Source organism: Copidosoma floridanum, unplaced genomic scaffold (genome assembly GCF_036245765.1).
Source record: "Copidosoma floridanum isolate Cflo_tuat_1 unplaced genomic scaffold, Cflo_Japanese_pri ptg000021l, whole genome shotgun sequence".
Lineage (NCBI taxonomy): Eukaryota > Metazoa > Arthropoda > Insecta > Hymenoptera > Encyrtidae > Copidosoma > Copidosoma floridanum.
The window spans coordinates 25,054,090-25,077,631 of NW_028321898.1; the positions used below are offsets into that span (position 1 = coordinate 25,054,090).

Consider the following 23,542-nt stretch of genomic DNA (forward strand, 5'->3'; position numbering starts at 1 on the left):
AGGGTTCTACGTTGTCTTCTAGGGGAGTGGTCCTCACGGACCTGTCCCATGCGGGGAGGTTAGTTTTTAGTCGGTAGGCACACCGGGTATATCCGACACTACCATCGGATGAGCTGGGGTGTCTATGAAGATTTTGCCCTCCCCGCTCCATCAAACAAAAAAACAAAAAAAAAAAAAAAAAAAAAAAAAAAAAAAAGGGTTCTACGTAAACCCCACCATTGCCGCACTCGCGAACCGCCAACCCGGTCGCTTCGACCTTATAAGACGTCCCTGCGCTCTAGCACAGAACCCCGAAGACCCTCAATACACTCTAGGTCTTCAATCCCCCCTACTTCCATCGGATGCATCATCTCCATCTCCATGATCTCGACGAAACGAACGCGACTTCAATTCGTACGCTCCCCTCAGGAGCACCCTTCTATCCGCCGTATCCTCTACGGCCTCAACCCTATAGAACACTTACACTAAGCACGAGTACGCTTCCAATCACACAATACGACAATACCCAGTAGACTCACACATCTACACACACATACAATAACACAAAATCCAAGCTTCTCTAACTCTATTCCGGCGCAAGCCAAGATTCGAGCTTCGCCCAGATGCGTAAGTGCCCCGTCCTCCCATCTCTTCGAGAGCGAGTCGGCCACCGAAATTCTCCGTTATTTTCCTTCTTTCTCCTCTTATGCCCTTTTGTCATCTAGGGGAGTGATCCTCACGGACCTGTCCCATGCGGGGAGGTTAGTTTTTAGTCGGTAGGCACACTGGGTGAATCCGACACTACCACCGGATTAGCTGGAGTGTCTATGAAGATTTTCCTTTCCCTGCTCCATCAAAAAAAAAAAAAAAAAAAAAAAAAAATAAAGTGGGTTTGGTTGCCAAATTGCCAATATCTTGCAGACCAGAGTAGGTACAACGAAATTTGTATATGATAAGATAATTATTTGCAATCACGAGAGGGTAGTGAAAAAATTTATATTTACTTCCGAAATTCCTTTTCCGGCCATTTCGATGATAAATTTTCATCTTGTATCCCATATTGAATTATATAGATTCTAAAACACGCTACCTTGATAAGACTCGCATGAAATAATTTTTTTTTTAAATGAAGAATTGCGATCACGTTTAAACAAAATTTATGTTACATAATAATTTATAAACTATAATTATTTTTCATGTGATTTTCATTTTTGTTCTTCCTAATAAAAAGAGAAGAAGCTTCATAAGATACAAAATCGAGACAAAATTACATATAGAGAAAACATATCGAATTTTCAGCCTTTTATCGTTTTATGATATTATACGATTTAAAATTTGATAGATTTTGAGAAATTTGTATTCTTTTTTTTTTCATATTTATCTCTGCTACATAATAAATTTTTGATATTAACTTTTTTCATACACGCGGAAATTACTTTACATTAATTTATATTCAAACTAATTGATAGCAATAATCAATTATTTATGAAATATTTGAATATTTGACCATATTTTGGCAGAATTAAAGACAATTTAACTTCAAGAGAAAATAAAAAACACAAGGCCCATGACATGAATTTATTGGAGAAATCTGTCAAAGCAAGAACTTAGTCAGAAGACCCCGTGAAAGAAAATATAAACAACAATACCGACAAATTGAATTTTCGCAATGTCTGAGCCTTTAGAAATAAGTTAAAGCTATAACAAAAGGATAAAGGGGTGAAGGTGTGAGCACGTGCACTTACCTGGTGTGTTTCGAGAATCTCGGGATAGGAACGATCCTGGTGTCTGCACGTGTGGCTACAGTCGACACGTGTGATAACAAGTTGAGCCGGCAAGAGCAAGCGGGCTGACACCGCCGTCACCATCAAAATCGACGTTCTATACCGGTGCCACAGTTGAGAAGAATGGACACTAGACTCACTTGTAACTGCAGGAGCTTGACCACGAGTTAGACACAACACAAGAAATCCGTACTACTTAATTACTATAAAAACAATTAATCACAAAGCTAACACAACAAAATGTACCTGCAAGAACCAAGATGTACATCAACGCTGACTCGTAAGAGTCGTATGGCCCTTGACCTTGACCGTGACTCGCACGTCTATCGTGTATCTCCCTCCTCCCCCCTCTTAATTTCCAATTTCCCACCAATGTGCTCGAAGCCAATTAGCATGCAGTAAATACCGAGGTAAATACAATATATACCTATATTAATTCGAGAAAGAAAAAAAATCTGAAGTCCGCTTTATTGCAGGCAGAAGAGAGAAAGAGAGCAATATGTTTTAAAGAGAAATAGGAAATAATAAAAACTGGTGCGTTTCTTTCCTCCCTTCATAATGCCCAAAAATATACCTGGGAAAATGTTTATTAAATTACTTTATTTTCAATTTTTAAATGAGTTTTATTGTACATGGTACATTGATAAAAGTAGAGTTATGAATCAAGATGAACAAAGCTTATACAATTACTGCATGTGTGTACCGATATACTTTGACATTTTTTATATTGTATTAATTTTCAATTTAAATATGAAAAATTCGCGTAAAAATACGCAATTGTATCATTTTAACTGAAAGTTATACAGTATAACCAATACATATTTATTAATCATAGTGACATAAGTGAATATGTTTGTTATTACGTACAAAAGTATTAGCTCCTCTACGTGCCAGTACTTGGACGTGGTGCCGTATTTATTTAGTGATACCTTTTACAGTAACCCACTGATATTCAATACCAGTATATTATATGTACTTAACACCTATACATACAATTTGATGTGCTTAAAAAATTGATGGACACGAAAGTAAACAAAGTAGATAAAGTCTAATTTGACCTGTATGTAAAAAAAAATTGATTTTATATAGTCCACTGAGTAAATTGATGAATAATATTTGATACAAATTTTTTCATTTTTTACACAAAAAAATGCAACTGATATAAATATATAGACTTAACGCTAAGGCTGCGCTTTTTAATATTTTTTGTAATATTTGAAATGTTATATATAACCTTCTTCAGCCTATCTCTATTATGGTAAGTTTTTGTTTATGTTAAAAAATAAAACACAATACGTCGAATATTATTTTCTGATAAAAGCTGCGTAATAAATCGAATAAATTTTTTATTAAAAAATAGTTATTGACGACTTCTTTAATTTGTGTGCCTGGTAGGTAGGCGTGCAGTCTTATGATTCTTTGAATTTATGAAAAAAAATCATGAAGCTGTACTTCATTTTTGTAAGTATGTAATTTAACCTAACCTGATCTTCCCCAAGTAAACTATCTATTATCATTTATTTTAACTAACAATCCAAATTTTTGAAAATTTGGACACAATTCAGTAGTTAAGAATATCAAATACAATTTCATCGATTTCTTACATTTGAAAACGGATCGACGTTTTTTAAATTTATTTATTAATTCTTTTTTAAACTATAAGTACGCGTACATTTAAAAGTCCCTCAACCTAACCTTGCAGGGTATGGAGCTAAAACGTGATTGGGGCCCTTAAAAAAAATGAGAATAACGAAAAAAATCTAACTTCAACAAGTTAGGTTTCAATGTATTTTTGGGAAATTTTCTGACTCGGGACATGGGGTAATTTAACTGACACTTGCAGCAGTTTGGAGACAATCAGTTTGACCCCAGTGATCACGTACAAAATATACGTTTTAGTTCAGCCCAAAGTCGTTTCAATCAATCAAGTTAAACCTGATCGTGTTGATGAAATACGAAATACATTTTAAACAGGTTTATCAGGTGTGTATATATATATATTGATCAGCGGGTGCTAACACGTGGTATGCACGTTTGAAAAAAAAAATTTGGGTAAAAGTATATATGATTAACCCAAACATTTGTTCGTTTATGATTCGTTCCAATGGTGCAAGAATGATTATTCATCCCAATCACAGCCACATCATTTTTTACACATGTTTCGTTTCCAATAAACTTTTTTTTTTCCACCTTTTGTTTTCGAAAAATATTGCCCTTTTTCGTCAAACAAAATTACATTATACAATGCAGGTGTATGTGTATGATCTACTGAAACATTATAGTCACACAGGGTATTGTGAAAGGGTAAAAATGAAAATTACAAGAAACAGTGATTTTGGTTCTGCATACACCACTCGGGCTCCAGACTGTCTGCGTAAACGCCGTGTTGGACGAGGCGCTGTCGATGTCGCAGCATCCGTTGCTCAGCGTGATTCCAGGGTGAGGATGGGTCAGACCAGAGACGCTCGGCCAGTGCCGCTGACCGTGGCCAGAGGCGTGAGTCCACCGACGTGCTGTCAACTTGCTCTGACCACAGAGCTGCTTCTCCACCTGAGCGTAATAAATTATTGTATAGCACGGGAAAAAATGTGCATTAAGGTAAAATGAGCAAAATGTATCTTACCCAAGACCAGGGGCTTTTGTTCTCGAGAAAATCCTTGATTTTGTAAGATCTTCATTGGAGCGTTCTCGTAAACTTTTTGCCAACCAATGTATGGAGAACACCAATTGTTGCCTTCACCAACCCAAGCACCAAACCTTAAAGGCATTTGTTATCTCGTCAACAAGTATGTAATACACAAAAAATTTTTTTCAAGATTATTTTAAAAATCCTCTCACAGGGGTACGTATGGGTTGGGCAATCGAAATACAATCATTCGAGCAGATGGCGCGATGAATCTTTGAAATAAAGAACCAAACAAAGTGCTCACCCACAGTCCATGTACAGAGCGTCATAATTGGACAAGATGATCCGGAATTTGTTCTTGATAAGCCTGCCAATCGTGGCGTCCGCTCCAGTGGTCCAGATCTGTACGATGTATTTTTTGGGGTCGAGGTACTTGAGCAGGTTCTCCTCGCTCGTCAATCCACTGGTCCACAGTACGGCGCCGAGCTCCTTGCCCCCATTGGCTTTGGCCAGCTTCTCGTAGGCTCTCGCCTGAAAGTAGCCCCACAGCCTGTAAAAGCTCGACTCGGACGCGTCCCAGCCCTGATCGGCCATCCAGTCGCGGATCGCGTCGGACGAGTTCCAGCAGTTGATGTTGACCTCGTCGCCTCCCATGTGGAAGAAATCCGGCTGGAAGTCGCGCAGCATGTCCGTGAATATGGACTCCAGGATTTCGTAAACCTTGTCGCTCGTCGGGTTCAGCTGGCCACAGGGCGGCTCGACGCAATAGTCCTGCCACGGCTTGGCCTTCAGGCAAACCGTCGCGTTGTGCCCAACCTGCACGAAAACAGTTACACCCATATGTTGTCACCACCTTTTTCAAACGCACGCAATGTATATAGGTAGTACACAGAGGAGAGTTTCCGAACCCATTGCCATCCCTCGCCAACATGAGCTGGCGCGTCGAACTCGGGTAAAATCCTGACCCCACGGAGCAGGCCAAACCTGACGATCTCCTTGACGTCCTCCTCCGTGTAAACCTTGCTGGGCGCGTAGGCCCCGTACTTGGACATTTTGGGGAGCGAGCGGCTAACGTAGGGAAAGCTCTGCGAGTCGGTGATGTGCCAGTGGAACGTATTCATCTTGGACATGGCCATTGCATCTATCGTGCGCAATATCGATGGCTTGTCCATGAAGTTGCGGGCCGTGTCGAGGAGGATTCCGCGGTATGGGTAGGCTGGCCCGTCCTTTATCAGGACCCCACCCGGGATTTTGAAGTTGTCGTACAGGTCGTCGTGGACTATCAGCTGGGATAGGGTCTCGAGGGCGTGACGGGCTCCGAAGTAGCTGCTGCTGTCTATTTCTGCGATCAGCTGGTGGTGCATATACGATAGACAATGTGCAATCGAATGCCGAGCATTTTTGGTCATGCATGTATATGGAATTTGTTAAGATGTCGCGTTTTGTTAAACTAGGCGCGGCTTTAATCTACCAAATTTAAAAAATTCCAATTGTACATGGAATTAATGTTGGAACTCTTAATTAAATTTTATGCGAAAAAATTCGTGCAAGGATTACCGTGGGATATTTTGCAGGAATTGCTGCGCAAATAGGGCCTTTGGAAGAAAATTTTAAATGCTAAAAATGTCAGGATGACATTCAATGTTAATGTATTAGAAATATCCTTTTCTTTAACATTATATCGATTAACACCAACATCGGGGGACTACTCGGTATTTTATATTAAAAAACTAAAACGCTCCGATACAAAATTTTCAGATGATAAACAAAATACTCAAACCCTACAGTTTCTAAAAAAATGTTCTGCGAGAGGAGTGTTTGCCGAAATCATGTAGATAAATATTAACACCGACCTGCCGCTGATGCTCATTGTCCTGGTAGACCTTGAGCGTATAGTTCTCCGGCGTATCGAGGGTCAAACTGACTTTCCGGAGATCGAATTTCCCGATTACCCGGACGGTCAGTCCGTGAGCCCCTCCAGTGCCCTTAGCTCCAGGGGCGAGTCTTTTGACATTTCGCCTTAAACGTTCGACGTTTTCCTGCAGCAGCTGGCCAACTTGGCTGTGGGAGTCGACGCCGCTCAGTGTTATGCTGTCGGGGTCCAGGTTGATCGCAACATTGTCGACGGATACGTGGCCCGTCGGCTTTGGCCATAGAGAGAGCGCCTCGCCGCAGAATAACTGGCAAACGCTCAACGCCAGCGGTGTGGTCACGTTTGCCGTGATCTCGGTTTTTTTGCAAAAACCTTGCTCGCAATAGTAGTGGTACGGCGAGCTAGAATGTAATAGCATTATGAACCGTTGTAGGGATAACCATCTTTGAGCGCTCTTCTTTTAGGGATTAATTAATTTTTTTTTAGTTATACAAAGGTTTTTGTCTAAATTGTATATTAAAAAGTTGGGGGTGTGGAATAATCGGGGTTTTCCCTTTTTTATAGACAAGGCACTTTCGTGTCAACATTTAATTTACTTTATTTAATTTTAAAAAATTTTATCTTACTTCAGTTTTTTTTGTAAAAAACAATCATTAAAGTTTAAGTCAAGCCATGCAATAAGTTGTTTTTTAATCTGATCCATAAAATTTTGCAATGATACTTTGTACACAAATAGTAAATTCCATAGCAAAGCTTGTAAGTAGAAAATTTAAAAATAAAGTGGATGGTAAATGTAAGCATGCAATACGTTTTTTTATTTCTTGTTCAAGAACAGGTTATCGAAGACCGAAATAAATAATTTAATACAATCTAAAATCATCTTATAATTTCTTACTTGGCTTTTTCCAAACAATTATCGACAAAATAAATAGCCAAAAATTATATTTTTTCACAACTTGTATTATATTAACATGAAAAATAAACACCCGTTGGCTAATGTAGGAATATACATGTATGTTTGCATTGTATACATGCATGAATGCATTTATTTGATTCATAACTCGTCGATATACAGTTGCTTTTTCTGTAGTCTCTTTAGATCACGTAGTTAGATTGCAGTGCGTAAACTAAAGAGATTTTATCAAGCTAAATTATGCAATCTCAATAAAAAAGATACCTAATTACAAATTAAGATTGTCTAAAAAATAATATTTAACTATTCCCAAAAAATTATAAAAAATTAATATGTTTGATTAAAGTATGGTGGTCGACGAATGAAGCGAGAAGGAAGCGTAGATTTCTATTAAATTAAAAATGGAAATCAAAATTTTCATAAAATGAGTCTAAAAATCCATCAAAGGATACTTTAATGATAATTTACGGATTGTGCAGTATAATTTTTTTTTTAACTATATCGTTGCTTAAATTTTGAGCATGAAATATATATATGTGGAAATGTATACTTAATGAAGAAATGATTTGTTATGGACAAAAAAAATATTAAAAATATATTATGTGGTTTGTTGCATCTTACAAATATTTTATCTTCTTTCAATAGCTAATGTTGACGAAATGCAGATAATTGGGTGAAGACGAAAAAAATACGTACATAGGAAAATTAGTTAAATATTTTTATCAGCTTTTTTTACATACGTATTATTCTCGTACTCGACCATTCATCTACAATTCATCGATATTAAAAAGCTATGACTATAAAATAATTTAAAAAACGAATTACTGTAAAAATTTTTGTTTTTCCTTGATTATTTTAAAATCAAATTCGATTACAAACAATAAAAACTCATTTTAAAGATTAATTTTTTTTTTATTATTATTTGTTACGTTGTTGCTATAATAAACTAGGTTTTATTTTTTGTAATGATTTTATTTTTATGCAATACAAAATGATACATAAAAAACGTTTTTTTTTTGAAAAAAATAAAATTCCAAGCAACATGAGACTTTATAGATGAGCTATGGACTTACGGTAAGATCAATAATTCACAATCAAGTTTGAAGTAGCTTATAGTATATTATATTATGCGCTCCACTTGGCAACGTCGTCAATCTTCAAACTTTCACCGGGTACGTTCAGACGTATACTGTATTAGCAATCCGCATTCTAATAATTTATTCAAAGAATCTAGGATTTCATGTACAAACGTGCTTGAATAAATAATGTCATTGTATATTGATTAAAAAAAAAAAATTACTTTCCTAGTAGAGTAAAAAGTCGCTTAAGTAACAAAATCATAATAAACCAAGATTTTTTTCAAACACTGATGATCATATATTTTTTTTTTGTTACTATCCAACCAAAGCATTTCCACAAACACTCAGATAAGAATGACTCCTTTGTACCATACACCGTTAGATAGTAATCAATCCACGTTATTGTTCGCACTTATCATTCGTGCGTCATTCCAGATTACAAATAAAATAATGTTAAAAAAGAAGAAGGAAAAAAAAAGCGCGACTCTGACACTCACCTGAAGGTAACATCGTCCCCGGCATCGGTGGTGAAGAAGCGCACCAGCAGCACAAGCACGAAAAGCCCAAACATCGCGGCCAAGACGCCGATGTCCAATGCGAGCCGGCCGAGTCTACCGCGTCCGCGGAGCAGCAGCAGCCGCCTCGTCGAGCAAATCCACTTTATAAGCCGATTCATCGCCGCGTCCTCTTTTTTTTCTTCCTTCCTCTTCGGTCCCCTTCACCTCCACCGCCGAGGAAAGAACACACAAGCCTCTTTCTCTTTCTCAGCGGCTCGAAACCTGCGGGCCGGTCTTTTGCCTCATTAACATGCATAGGAATACCAAAATATTTTGAGCCTCTCCTCCCCCACTTTTCCAGATTTTTGTTGATCCTTTTTTTTTTTTTTTTTTTTTTTTTTTTTTTTTTTTTTTTCATTTTCAAGAGTATCGGTATTTTGTTTCGTGGCGAGAAAACTTGTGCTGGGGTTCAAGGTCCCGCAGCAATGGCCACTCAGCGATTTTGGATCATTAAGATATCATTTTTACGTTCGCGAAACGACCGCAACTTTTTTCAATTTAGCATTGAAATTGTACGTGTTTTCAGCGTGACAATATTTTACAAGTACACATATATATATCCGATGCCTTCGGTGGTAGCTATTATTAAACATTTTATACTATACTTATATGGTAAAAAAGTTATTATTCATTACTTTCGATTAGTAAACTTGAGAACATAATCGCAACTCGATTTTGCGATTCACTAAATCGGTATCAAATCACAATTTTTGATTCGTTGAATAACAAACTTATTACCTCACATCGCTTTTTTTAAATTCGGGATTCGGATTCACAAATTTCTGATTCAAAAATAATGACTATTATGATGATCGATTCGAGAGATTTAAAATTTAAATTTTAAGGTTCAATCTACATTTAAAAATTGATGATCAAAGGTAACGTTATCAATCGAAAAATTATTAGTGATGCACATTATAAATCTTGTTATAAACTTTTGCTTCGAAGTAATCATGCATTAATGATTTTTTTGATGAATTAGATAAAGAGTAAATGAAGTTAACAGTGAGTTCGATTCAAGCGTGGATTGAGCGTATTGTTATAGACCTGATTTGAGCAGGCGTGTTGATGAAATAAGAAAAAAAATAGTTTTTGAATTTAATGAATGAATCTCAAGCTTAAATCGCGTAAGATCATCTTAACGTGGCGACGGAACCGATTTTAAGAAATCGGCAAGCCGTGTATGTTTTGTTATTCTTGTTTTATTTAAAAATTAAAAATTTTTATATCCAACAGTAATAAAAAAAATTTATATTTTTAGCTTAAAGGCAAAAACACGAGCATGCACTTGCATTCTTTTTCGTTTTACGTGTTTTGCCTTTTAGCTAATCACTAGAATGAAACGCTCTTTCGTGTAAAAACGAATAAAATGTTTTATTTGTTTTTATTAATTATCAGTATCTAATGTAAGATCCATTTTGTGGGTTTTTAGAAACGATTGACGTACAGATAAGGACGTAGTTTTGTTTTTACCGAAAAAAAAAAAAAAAATTAGCTAAAAATTTCGTCAGGAGTTTTTTGACCAGTTTAACGAATTGCGGAGCTCAAGTAAATATTTATTATTATAAATAAATATTAATTATATCGCAACAATATTAAAGTGTTGTTATCATCCTATTCTAATATAAATTTAATTATTTACTATTTTGATCCAAATAATTCAACAAATTTTACAGCATTTTTTTTGCAATCTATATTTCTGTCTGTTATATACAATTATGAAGAATCGAAAAACGTAGATTTAATATGGCACACCGGAGTCACTAATACAGTGATCTAAGGCCGGCAAATACAGAAAAATCAAGACTTTTAAGATATAAGATTTTTTTTATCACTTTTTTTTTTTTTTTTTTTTTTTTTTTAAGTATAGTGGCTACCGTGGCTATACGGCTGGGTTTTGCCAATTCCTAATCTTGTTCAAGTAAGTATATCATGCTTATCTTTTTAAATGTATTTTTTGTCAATCACACGTTATTTACGAAAAATCAGATTCAAAACATTGTATCTTTGAAAAATAAACTTGTTTACCTTGCAAAACGTTCAAGCTAACATCAAACTACTAATGCTATTATAGCTCGTACCTTTTTTTGTAGAGAATAATTTTCGATGGTGATATTGCTGTTATCTTTTAAAGGTCGCCTCTTTCCTTTTTCCTTTTCACGTTGCTTTATTTCAGTATATAATGCTCTTTACAGTGATTATGTGTCTGACACAATATTGACTGAAATTAAAAATACCAATAATACGTTATCACTTTTTAACAGAGAAGGAGATAATAAATTTTGTGTTATAATTTGTAATTTAAAAAATTTTTATTTTGTTTAAACTTTTTATCATTTTCATCACTTATTTGTAAGTGCAAGATAAGTTACAGAAATTAAGAGTCGAGTAATAAATGAAATAAAGTTTAGAATTATTTTTAACTCCATACAAGTAATATACAGTTAGTTATTTTAATTTTTTTTAGCTGTTAGATTTATCATTTACAAGATATTATAATAGTATCAAAACATACATACATTACACCCATGCACTGTTAGTTTTGAAGTCTTGTTGATGCACAGTAATGGAATATCACATGTTAATGAACAAAACTATAGAATTTTGTATAGCAATCTTCATAAATTAAATTAATTGGATACAAATGTTTATTTCATAAGTATGTATGTGTATCACTTTACAAGACACAAAACGTACATAGTATAAACTCAAGTATTTAACCTTAAACCAAAACTAATAAATACTTCAAATAAAAAAACATATTACATTATTCATCGCCTCGAATGGCTCGATACTTGGCTAATTCATTAGGAAACACTCTGTTCAGTTCCACAAGCATATTTGCTTTAAATTTTCTGTAAGCATCAATTTTTCCCTTAACTTGTTCATTTTGGGTAAGAGCTTTATCCATACAGTCCTTTGTATACAGCTGGGGATTTTTTCCTTGATCAATGTAACTGTAAACAAGAATTATATACATAACCGATAACCTATTTCCATGTAAACACCAACATTTACAAAATTCCACTCAACGAACCCTTCAAAGTACAAAAATAGTAGATTAAAATACAGCACTCACTCGAAAACTTCTAACGGCACATGAACATCTTGCACTTGGGTCTTGAGTTTATCAACTTCTTGCAAACCAGTCACAATTCCTTGGCTGGAAAAGTTAATTGCACAATTAGCATACGTAACAACATAAGTCAATAGATAAAAATAATTAACATGAAAACTACTTAATTATACCAAGATAACAGGAAGCAAAAAAAAAATAACAAGAATTAAAAAAAACAACACTTACATTTTTTGGTTTAAAACGCTTTGGCCGGTTGGTTGAAAATCACTAACTATTATACGTATTTGCCTCACGTTTTCAATGAACAATTCTAACTGAGTTTCAAGATTTTCTAACGCCGAGGCCATTTTATGTACTCTTTCAGCTTGAAGAAACTTTCACTAACTATAATCACTTGTGAGCCATCTTCTACAGTTGCAAATAATGTTGATCGCTTGCAATACTCTGAGCAGAAAAAAATTTACCCTACCAGTAATCCCAGCATCTCTAGCGTTACGATTTTCGATGTTTCCAGGGGAGTCGTCTTGAAAAAAACCCTAGATTCTAGGGATTTCCAGAAGCAGTCAATCACTATAGATACTGTGGGCCGCTGTATAACTACATTTTTCTTTTTAGTGTATCAGCGCCATCTAGCGTTTCGGATTTTGCGGACTGACGCAAACTATTTTCTAGGGGAACCGTCTTGAAAAAGTCCCTAGATTATAGGGATTTATGGAAGAAGTAAATCACTAGATATATATAGATATACTACAGTAGGTCGAAAATCGCAAACGTAAAGGGTCATCTATTTGCGTGCATCGAAATACACAATATTGCTCGAGATTGATGGTCACACGCATTTAAATTTGCCAAAAATGTAACAATTTTCACCCACGCATGCCTCGCGTTTTGGTTATATTGCATATATCGAAGCACGCAAATAGACCCCTGCAGTAGGTCTCGCCGTCGGTAGCGTCGGTCTACTGTCAACACAGCAGGGCCGATATCGTTGCTGTACCGACGGTTGGCTGATTCGGTCGCACTGAAGGTCTCCCTCTTATCTCGTGCCGACTGTCGGTACAGCAGGATTTTCAACGCTAGATGGCGCTACACCCAAATGCAATTTCGACCGACGACCGAGACGAGCTTTGTTGGGGGGGTCTATTTGCGTGCTTCGATATATATACGCAATATAACCAACGCGAGGTATGCAGAGTGGGTGACAATTGTTACATTTTTGGTCAATTTAAGTATTTTCAGTATGCACGTGACCATCAATCTTGAGCAATATTGTGTATTTCGATGCACGCAAATAGCCCTTAACGTCTGAGATTTTCGATGACCTACTACAGTATATCTATATATATCTAGTGATTTACTTCTTCCAGAAATCCCTAGAATCTAGGGACTTTTTCAAGACGGTTCCCCTAGAAAATAGTTTGCGTTAGCCCGTGAAATCCGCAACGCTAGATGGCGCAACAATGAACTAGCGCGCTGCGGCGGCGGCTGCGCTGAAATGTTTAAAGGTGCGCCGAGTAGAGTTTTTTCTTTTTGATATTGCAAGAGCTGATGCACATGTATTAATAATTCTATTCGTAAACGCAATACACTACTTTATTAATAATGAACCAATGCATGATTTTAGAAAATGTTGCATTAAAAAAGATTAAATTTCGTTGACTTGGTTTTCTTCAATCCTCAAATAATTCAATTTTTTTAAAAAGGTTATAATTTTCAAAATCATAAAGTTTTGGAGGTATCAAATGAGTTTTAGAAAATGTTTTTGGGGTAATCGTGAATAGAGTGATTCCAATTGTCGTAAAAGTAATTTGAAACATCGTAAGTAATATGTATAGATCTATTGTTAGTTTATTTGTTGTACAGTGATAATTGATTTTTGTCGGCAGCAAAACGATCAGCCGTTTTATAAGATCTTCATTTCGTCACATCTAGAATTAAATATGAATAATTTCACGTTGTAATAGGTAAAATAAATGAGACATCGTGATACATCTAAGCAATAGATTATATTTATTAGATGAAATGCGCATTTAATGTTTTACACAAAAACCGTGGTTGCGATCTTTCATATACATTTTTACATACAAAAAGGACGATCCGTAATTTTATCACAAAATAATATATTTATCGATACGCAGTTGTTTTTTTAATTTTGTGTATTTTTTTAGTATATAACAAAGTTGTCGGTACTCTTCTATGGAAGTTTTTTCTTACAACACATTGTAACACCACCACGCCATGAGAAATTACGAACGTGATCTACACGTCGCTTTCTTTTTCGATGATTTACTTTGTAAATCAACTTTTTTGTTTATGCATTGTATCCCATAATTACTACTAAACTGTTCACTTTCATGGCTGTGATGTAAAAAAAAAAAAAAAAAAAAAAAAAGGAAAAAACAGTTGCAATTGCGTGCCTATCTAGAGTTATTACGAGCGAGATCGCGCACATGCAGTCCCGTCAAAAAGTATATCCAATCTGCATACATAATCGTAAATTTAAAACGTGACCGTGCAAAGCACGATTATACGCAATTTTCATACTTAATTGTCACTTTTATTACATAGTTATCTATACAACAGTATTTATTCCATAGAGTCTCTGGTGTTTTCTCGAATGACGATATCTAGCGACAGTCATCACTGAGAATGGGAAAGTAAAATGGATAAGTGGCAAGTAGTCTAGTGAACTGATGCCACTATGCATATGGCAAACAAGAAAAAGATATGATCTTGTAAAATTGATTTCTTTCAGAAATTCTTATAATTATCTTTCGTAGAAACGACGGGATTAGTTCACTCAATAGTTTTTCTTCTCGGGCATCACTTTTAATCGTTCGAAGGTTGCTTTTTCCAAAGCTTCCCGATGGTCCGGATGGGCTACGTTTATCAACTCGTAGGCTCGCTGCTGCAGTGTCTTGCCAAACAAGCTAGCGATACCCCATTCCGTGACGACGTAACGCACCAGAGCCCTAGAAGTGACGACTCCAGCACCTTTGAAATAAATACATATCATTAAATTTTCGAGTCCACTGATACATGTTCAACTATGCTCAAAGCGATTCAGTTGCCGTGCATACCTAAATTAAGCATAGGGACAATTTTCGTGGCTCCCTTGTTAGTTGTGGATCTCAGAGCGATAATGGGCTTGCCCTTGCCGTCCTCGCTCATCGCGGCGCCGCTGATAAAGTCCACCTGACCACCGAAGCCCGAGAACATTCTCGGTCCGATACTGTCCGAGCTGACCTGGCCAGTTATGTCGACTTCGATGCACGAGTTGATCGCAGTCATCTTGGGTTGCTTGGCAATGATGCGCGGATCATTGACGTAATCGACGCGCAGCATCTCTGTTGATTCAACGACATAGTTGCTGCGATTATATAAATAACGAGCACTATCTCATGTATCATTTTATCCTGTAAATGACTGACACGAGAGCCGAGTAGCGATAGCATCATCACTCACCAATGAACGGATTGTTGTTCATGAAATCGTAGAGCTTGTTCGTCCCGACGCAGAAGGAGCCAACGATCCTTCCAGTGTGCATGGTCTTTTGGCTGTTGGTGATGCACCCAAGATTGACAAGATCGACGACCCCATCGCTGAACATCTCGCTGTGCACACCGAGATCCTTGTGGCCCTTGAGTTGCGCCAACGTGGCGTCGGGTATGCTGCCGATCCCGAGCTGGAGAGTCGCGCCGTCCTCGACCAGATGCTCGGCGATGTTCTTGCCGATAAGTTTCTCCTCCTTGCTGAGCTCGTTGCCACCGTGGACCGGCAGTGGTTTGTCGTGGCAGACCGCAAAGTCGATGTGACTCTTGTGGATGAGGGCATCGCCAAATGTACGTGGCAGGCACTGGTTTACTTGCGCTGCGTCAGAGACAAATTTTGTTTCAATCTCATCTTTCAAAATCGAGTTTCAGCTGAACTCACCAACGATGACCCGGGAATGGATGAGGGCGGCTCGTACGCAGTCGACGCTGGTGCCGAGGGAGCAGAAGCCCTTGTCGTCAGGTGGAGTCACGTGGATGAGGGCGATGTCGGGCTTGATGTGGCCCTCGTTGAACAACTTGGGTATCTCGTGCAGGAAAATTGGAATGCAATCGGCTCGGCCCTCGTTGACTGCCTTGCGGACGTTGCCGCCGATGAACAAGCTGATGGATTTGAAGTTGTCTAGAAGAATACAATCAGAGAAAACACTCGTGTAACTAGGACATTTTATTTTCTTTGTCCAACAAAAGCTCATCAACAGTTGATGACCGACAAGTCCTCAAAGGCTTGTCCCCGCGATTGATTTTTTCATCATGAATATTCCTTTACGGAATCGATTTATTAAATCGGGCCAGCAAATTGCCATTGAGTTTTGTATACGTTATAGGTACACGTAGGTACAACAATCAAATAAGAATAATACGATTTCGAGTAACGTTTGCGATTGACAAAGAAGGGACACGACCTTGCATACGTTCCTATATTATCTGTATCGATTAGCGCGTAACATCAGGTTTCTCTGGTTGCATTATGTAGATAACACGAAAGAGTACATTCGAGGCCAAGTGAGCAAGAGTCTCTTTCTCATTTTCCGGCGACACCTCTGACGCACATTACACGTGTACCGGTTCACCTTGTAGTTACACACTTTTTTCGAAGCTCTGTACAGGCATGCCTTATATATTATTACTGGGACATTTTTACTGTTGGGCTACGAAAAAAAAAAAAAAAGGGGGGACCCGACACAAACAATCAAAATCACGAAAATGATTGAAATTCGTTAAAATATCTATTGTTCTCAGCAACAATAAAAAATTATTGCTACAAAACGTGTACAGCCGTAACAATGAGAAGACTTGTCGTGTATTGTACGTATTATTTTTTTAGTGAAAGATAATAATTTCAAAAATTTCATTGATTGTTGCCTTGAAAAGTTTTATTTTACCATTCTCAGTGCAAGCTATCGCATACCTTTGACCTTCGGATCGGCGAAGGGAGCCTCGCCCTCTAGATGCATGTGAAACAGCCTGACGTTCTTGATGCACTGCTTGAGGCCAAACTCCGTCATGCCACGTAGAAGCTCGACGGGCGTCGCTGCCGCGCCCTGGGCGTAAACGAGGTTGTCTGAAACATTTCACGAGCATCCCAATCGTTAATTTTCCGTCATATAAACAAACCACTTATTTCGTTTTTCATCCCAACGGGGAAAACACAGTTAGACAATATAATAATAATTTTACAATGACATAATCATCAATACTCAAGGAAGAACAAAGAAAACAAAAACATACGATTTGCAAGAATGGCAAGTTGGTGCATGAGAAAAAGAACGATAGTGAAAAAAGAAGGGAGTGAGCAAAGGGGGGCATCGCCCTATTGATACACACGAGTTGATCCATCAAATTGCATGTACTTACAGCGGAGGAAAATAAAGAGGAAGAGGTTGCATGCAGGGAGGTGATGGTGGTGGAGAAGAAGAGACGTGACAAATTATCTTATTGAAAACATTGAGTTTCGCGGGAGGGAGAGGGAAAGGGGGTTAATGACACTTGTGAGCAACAGTACTTTCTCGATTCTCCCTCGCATCGGATGATACGATGGAGAGACGTATATATTTTGATTTTTTTTTTTTTAGTAAAAATAATTCTTTCAAGTTTGCACACTGTAAGTATACAACGTTAAGAATTTTTACTTTAGTGCGAAATTTCGGGTTTTATGATAAAATCTTTTTTTTTTCTTTTTTTTTTTTTCTTCAACATTCAAAGTGCCCGTTCTTAATTACGTCAGAGATACGTTCGCAATATAATATTGAAATAAAATGTGGGAAGCAATAGGGTCTCTCGCTCTTTCACTTTTTCTTTTTCTTTTTTTTCTTTAAAGTCTACATCAGAGTAGACTCAACGACCTCGGGGCTATTTTTGTATTTATCTCTCTTTCCACTTGAGATTATGCCTATACAAATAGTTGTACGCAAATAAAATATGATGTAGACGCGAATTTATTTTTCTTCAGACAAAGAATTGTTACCTGCTTTTTATTTTTACTGCTTGTGCGTTCGATTCGTCAAACTTGAATTGTTTAAAGGATGTATCTCTAGAAACTTGTTGGAAGGAAAATTCCTTACTTTTTTGTTTTTCATTCATTTATTTATTCATGATTTAGCCAACAGGGCAAAGGCCCCGTAACATGGATTTATTACAAAAAAAAGTGAACATTTTTCCTTGGCGCTGCACGAACTCAAAATTAAGATTGTATAGGTGGTATGCGTTGCTTTAATCATAATTTATATAAATTTAATTTTGCAACAATAATCATAATCAAGTACAGTTGATGAAAATTGATGATAAAATTTTTAAATATGACATAAGCTTGAACATTAATTTGATAACGCATGTGCGTAATTGTGAAAAACAGGGAATAATATAGTATTCTAACGTAAAACGGTAATAATTAATTGGTTAATTTATTATGGATCACATAAAAATAATAAATGACACGTACTTGAGAAAAAATTATTATGCTTAATTCATTATTAAGAAAAAAAAAAAAAAAAAAAAAAATTCGAAATAAATTTTTCACAAAATCCACAGCTATACATGGGAAAATAAAAGTATATTAAAATTCACCGGCTAATTCAGCAGAGAAGAGCTTACTCGCGACTTATTCGTAAAAAAAAAAAAATATACTCGTTTAGAAATTCATCAAAGTGTAAAATGGATTGAAAAAACGCTCACAAAATCCATAAATATGTATTTTTACGGAACAATCGCGAGAGAGAGAGCTTTTTTTTTTTTTCCAAAACAAGCTTCCACCGGTGAGTTCGCAAAAAGCTCAGACTTTCCGAGCCAAGAATTTCCTGCACTTGTTGACAACGATTCCCCCACACGACCATTTCCGCCTCGAGATTCTGCTGAACGAGGAAAAACCTCGATATGGCTCCATTGGCCGAGAAAACTTACCCTTTTTTCCTCCAACGCTTAATTGCGTCTATAGTCTAAGGTGCCCGCGAAAAACACGTGTGTGCACATACCCATGCGTATATTTATATTTATACGCGGGGCGCACGTACAGTGCTAGAAAAAGTAGGGCAAGGCAAGGATCAATGTCGCGGCGCGCTGCACTTGCGAGGTCCGCCCAAAACCCAACCAATACTAACACTCACGTACATGCATGTAAACACAACACACGACGACGAAAAAGCAACTAGTGCTTCGAATGGGTGTATATTAATTGTACGCGTCATATAGGCTGAGAGTGAAAATGTTATTTTAGGAAACCACGTCTGTGTAGGTATATACTTTTGTATTTACTACGTAAGTATACACACTTGGGGCGTGAAATATTATCAGTCGTGGATGATGTTTGCGGTCTTGATTAAGCATCTTTTTTTTTTTTTCTTTGTGGATTATGCAACGATTTTTTTTTGTCGCCGCTGTATATTTGAGCGGTTGTACGTCACGTTCATTAGCGCGAATAATTTTAACACAAAAGAGAACAAATAGCAAGTCCAATGCAATATAGTCTGCAGCCAACGAAGGCAATCGTTTGAAACAGATAAGAAATATCTTGGAGCCTATAATAATGTGGGAGTGAAAAAATAAAGAAATGCTTGCTTTTAGAAAACAATAAAATGTAACAGACACGATGAATACGTGCAGCAAAGTTTGATGTTTCATTAAACAATACATCACAATGAAATTAAATTTTTTTTAAGATAAAAAAAAAAATTTGTGATCCCAAACGATAACTCGTGATCATAAAACTTTTCAATCATTGCAACGGGTAAAACAACGAAGAAGGAAAACAAAAATTATATTTTTTTTAAACACACCTGAGTACACAGTACATAATATGCAATACTTTTTCAAAAGAGCGCGCGATTATCGTTAAAAGATCACTCGTGAAATAATATGTATAAAACGCACCGTGCCGATAATATGCGTTTTGTAATAATACTCTGTGGAGATATTTTGTTAAATAAAAAACGAATGTTTCATCTTTAAAAAAAAAAAAAAAACAATCAATATACACGACCACGGAAAGATATGTTTCTGGTCAATGCCAAAAGCTCCTTTTCCCGAAATCATCGCGAATAGCTTCCTCCTCCTCCTGACCTCTTTCCTGCATTTTTGCGCGACCTTCCAACTCGTCAGCTACAAAGGCCGACTTTCGATGCGAAGTGAAAATATATACTTGGCCAGCCCAAGTCTAACGGAACTTGGTCGTCTCTATCTCCATTTTTTAAATATTTTTTCTATAACAAGTTGAAAGGCACAAAAGTTTCGTTATCAGCCGATTAACAACGCGTGCATCGTGATCCAGTTTGAAACCAAAGTGCTGTTGTTATCGCTTAAAAAAAAAAAAAAAAAAAAAAAAAAAAGATTTTTACTTGCCCGGATTAGTGGTATGAAAATTTTGTAATCCAATGACGTTGTTGATAAAACTCACTCTTGTGTATACACACCCAATAATAATTAAAGCTCACAAATCACTTCTCTGACTGGCCATCGATTTTGTAATAAAAAAATATTTTTCGCTTCCCGCGTTAATACCATATTAAATAAATCTAAAACTCACAGCACCTCGTTGCACATTTGATTAAATATTAAAAAGGCATGATTGAATAAGACAAAAGAAATATCCATGTATAAAACACTCACTGGAGCCAAGTTCGGCAGCGGCAATGGCCTCCTCGGCGGTGCTGAGCCAGCAGGGCTCCTTGTTCGGTATGGGCATCGAAGGTTCGTTCACGTAGGTGTAGTAGTTCTTGGCTGTGGCGGCTACCCTGTAGGGCCGCATCGCGGCCAGAGCGCGTGTCAGACTCGTCATCTTCTGGAGTGACATTTTTTGGTTTTTTTGTTGCTGCTGTTGCTACTGCTTGCGATGCTTACAAATCAAAGCCGAAGAGCTCCAGCTGTACGTTTGGAAAGATAAAAAAAATTCATCTTGTGATTCGGATGTGATTTTGCTCGATGAGCTTTTTACTCGGCTTTTTACGGTGAAATAATTTCAAGCGAGGGAAATGGGTGATTTTTTCGGTCTTTCGTCAACTCCATCGAGTTGGGGCTAGGCTTGAAAAAAAAAAAAAACTGACTTTTGCAAAATTTTCTCCAGGTTCATTCTACTCTTATTGATAGTAACATGTATTATCTCCTCGCCTATGTTTTTCTGAGTATGCATAACATTTTCGCACAATATCGACCGATTGATATTGGATCTTCTGCTTTCGTTTCTTTGAATTAACAGTATTGTATTGTCGTACCCACTCCTGTAGGTACTTCTGGATGTCATTGTACGCGAAGATTCGAAAAAAAAATACAAAATTTTTTTGTTTCTGTTCAGAATGCTCGTGTAATACGGATTTAAAAAATCTACTATAAATCGTACGTTGACATGCGAGAAAAAAAGATTTGGTTTTATTTTAAATTAGGTATGCATGGCACGATGAGAGTGAGCGAACCACTTCAACTTCGATCAAACACTCGAGAATAATCTCACGCTTGAAGTAATCAAGAAAATGATAGGCTTATTATTTTGAAGAATTTTTTTCGATACAAGTAACACGTTTTTTCGCCATCAACATGTAGAATTGTAAAGTCTTGGGTTCGATTTGAAATTCTGTATAGTTTTTTTTGCTGTTTTGCCAAGTTGAATTGGATTTGGAGTACATTTTACAACGGTAAATAAAATCTTATGGTAGTTAAAGTCGAACACAGCTTTCTATCTTATATGTCTTATTTCAGATGATATTTGCACGAAAAATATAAATTGTTCTCATGCCATAATAACTACGACAGACAATTTTCATTATATGCTATTTCCTGTTTATTTTATGAATTATTTTACGTAGATTTTTAATAATTACGAATACTTAATATTCAAATATAACACAAACCAGACGCTTTGTACCTATAAATTAATTATCTCTCCAGAAGACAGGCCGACCTTCAATTTGCGATTTGTAAACACGTGATGGAAAAAAAATCATTGACATAAAAATAGAATTTTAATCAACGTCGGCATGAATACTAAGCGATTCCACTTGTTTTGCAAATTTAAAGCATGAATTTTGCAAATAGTTTGATCAGGTTACAAAAAAAAAAAAAAACATAATATTGTTAAGAAACGCAAATTATCAAATTATAGTACCTGTGATAACTAAGAATGTTGTAAAATGTTGAGAATACAGACATTAGTAGTCATCAGGTGGCCATTAAAGAATCATCAAACGAACGACAATGAAATCATGCATTATAATAATATGTATGTATACATTTGTGAGTTCCAATGCTTTGTAATCTCTCGGAAAAAAAAAATTATCTCCAATTGCCTAAACTGCTATTAAACTTGTATTAGAATAAAAATAACAAAAAATTATCATTCAACTCCCAAACATTTCAAAATTTACTTTAAATTTAATATCACTTGAACACAAGTGCACAAAAAAAAAAAAAATGAATAATTCAAGAAATAAAAAGATCCGATACCTAAAGATAATCTGCGTGTAATCAAATCTGCACAAATTTCATGTTACTTATGATTCGTCAACAGAAGACTTTAGTACATACGCACTCTGATACAGCAAAATCCAAAAAGCACCTTATAAGTACATGTGTACCTAATAAGCAACTTGAACTTAAACTCGTAACTCGCAAGAACCCCACACACGAAACACATGAGCTATGCGTATTTTTAATCAAAACACCCATTTGAACTATCACACCCACTACACGTACGTGTTTTCGGTACCTACTTTATTTTTCGTGAGCCTCGAGGACGATCGATTTGATAAGCTGCACCGTATTATTTATATTCAGGCTCCTTAATGACGGCCAGTGTCACTTGGGCACAACCTCAACACAACACTGCAGCAGCCAACCAACCTACACTTTTTACTTTTATGATGCAGGAACGCAACCTTCGCGTCGCTACCACCAACCACCGCCGCCGCCACTACTTTAACCTTTGGAAACACCGCCGACACTGGCCTGCTCCGCTTTTTTTTTTTTTTTTTCCTCAACTCTCTTCGCTGCAGCGAAGCTGCAAAATTATCTAGGCCGAACGAACGAGTGTGTGGTATATAGATATATACCGCGAGAGATAATGCGAAACGAGCACCGGTTTTGCTGTTGCTTTGACTGCGGCGCTGCGGACAGTTTTCTGCGACCTCTGCAGTCTGCATCTGCACTGAAAAAACTAGACGTCCCTGTAGGTAAGTATGTTTTCTCTTCTCTTTGTGTAGTACATTTTTTTATTTTGCCAATTTATTTATATTTTTATCAATGATTTCGAGAGGTCAAACATTATTGTTGGGGATACTTGTCAATCACTTCAACGTAACTTTTTCTTTATTAAACATATATTTTGTACAAGTATACATTGTGTGTGTTAGTATAATTTTCCACGTCATTGTAGAAAAACCAAATTGCACGATCGTCAATTTTGTCGCAAACATTAAAAAACAATTTCAACGTTCAAGCATGAAATTTGAATTTTCCCGCCAAGCAAAATGTCGATAACTGGAGTAATACGCGACTCAAAAACATCGACACACCAAAACCAATTTGTCGATGCTGAACGTAAAAAATCCCACGCATAATTCAAAATGATGACACAATTTCTCCGAACGATTGAAAAATAAAACGATAGTTTCGATAAAAC

At 36.6% G+C, this 23,542-nt stretch overlaps 3 protein-coding genes across 3 annotated transcripts; all 3 read right to left on the reverse strand.

Moving 5' to 3' along the window:
• Positions 1-2,469: 2,469 nt before the first annotated feature.
• Positions 2,470-8,930, reverse strand: Hexo1 (beta-hexosaminidase 1). The gene is made up of 6 exons (XM_014350830.2): positions 8,752-8,930; positions 6,243-6,663; positions 5,298-5,741; positions 4,694-5,205; positions 4,387-4,520; positions 2,470-4,313 (listed from the first exon to the last, which is right to left on the reverse strand). The coding sequence occupies exons 1-6, from the start codon at positions 8,928-8,930 to the stop codon at positions 4,081-4,083; spliced, it is 1,923 nt and encodes a 640-aa protein (XP_014206316.2). The 3' UTR covers positions 2,470-4,080.
• Positions 8,931-10,946: 2,016 nt separating this feature from the next.
• MED10 (mediator complex subunit 10) lies at positions 10,947-12,378 on the reverse strand. The gene is made up of 4 exons (XM_014350856.2): positions 12,116-12,378; positions 11,891-11,974; positions 11,578-11,768; positions 10,947-11,032 (listed from the first exon to the last, which is right to left on the reverse strand). The coding sequence occupies exons 1-3, from the start codon at positions 12,235-12,237 to the stop codon at positions 11,579-11,581; spliced, it is 396 nt and encodes a 131-aa protein (XP_014206342.1). The 5' UTR covers positions 12,238-12,378; the 3' UTR covers positions 10,947-11,032; position 11,578.
• A 1,499-nt stretch (positions 12,379-13,877) lies between these two features.
• On the reverse strand, positions 13,878-22,864 carry LOC106637866 (succinyl-CoA:acetate/propanoyl-CoA:succinate CoA transferase). Its single transcript, XM_014350832.2, has 7 exons — positions 22,635-22,864; positions 20,542-20,795; positions 16,853-17,005; positions 15,824-16,063; positions 15,356-15,760; positions 14,971-15,237; positions 13,878-14,884 (listed from the first exon to the last, which is right to left on the reverse strand). The coding sequence occupies exons 2-7, from the start codon at positions 20,723-20,725 to the stop codon at positions 14,691-14,693; spliced, it is 1,443 nt and encodes a 480-aa protein (XP_014206318.1). The 5' UTR covers positions 20,726-20,795; positions 22,635-22,864; the 3' UTR covers positions 13,878-14,690.
• Positions 22,865-23,542: the final 678 nt, after the last annotated feature.

Excerpts from the sequence above, each read along its gene's own strand:
- MED10 (XM_014350856.2), bottom strand. The coding sequence starts at position 12,237 with ATGGCCTCGGCGTTAGAAAATCTTGAAACTCAGTTAGAATTGTTCATT. Across the intron at positions 11,975-12,115 it reads AGCGTTTTAAACCAAAAAAT|CCAAGGAATTGTGACTGGTT; the intron begins GTAAGTGTTGTT and ends TAACTTTTCCAG. Across the intron at positions 11,769-11,890 it reads GTGCCGTTAGAAGTTTTCGA|TTACATTGATCAAGGAAAAA; the intron begins GTGAGTGCTGTA and ends TCTTGTTTACAG.
- LOC106637866 (XM_014350832.2), bottom strand. The coding sequence starts at position 20,725 with ATGTCACTCCAGAAGATGACGAGTCTGACACGCGCTCTGGCCGCGATG. Across the intron at positions 16,064-16,852 it reads CGCCGATCCGAAGGTCAAAG|ACAACTTCAAATCCATCAGC; the intron begins GTATGCGATAGC and ends GTATTCTTCTAG. Across the intron at positions 14,885-14,970 it reads TGTCCCTATGCTTAATTTAG|GTGCTGGAGTCGTCACTTCT; the intron begins GTATGCACGGCA and ends TTTATTTCAAAG.
- Hexo1 (XM_014350830.2), bottom strand. The coding sequence starts at position 8,930 with ATGAATCGGCTTATAAAGTGGATTTGCTCGACGAGGCGGCTGCTGCTG. Across the intron at positions 6,664-8,751 it reads GGGGACGATGTTACCTTCAG|CTCGCCGTACCACTACTATT; the intron begins GTGAGTGTCAGA and ends ATTACATTCTAG. Across the intron at positions 5,742-6,242 it reads ACAATGAGCATCAGCGGCAG|CTGATCGCAGAAATAGACAG; the intron begins GTCGGTGTTAAT and ends ATGCACCACCAG.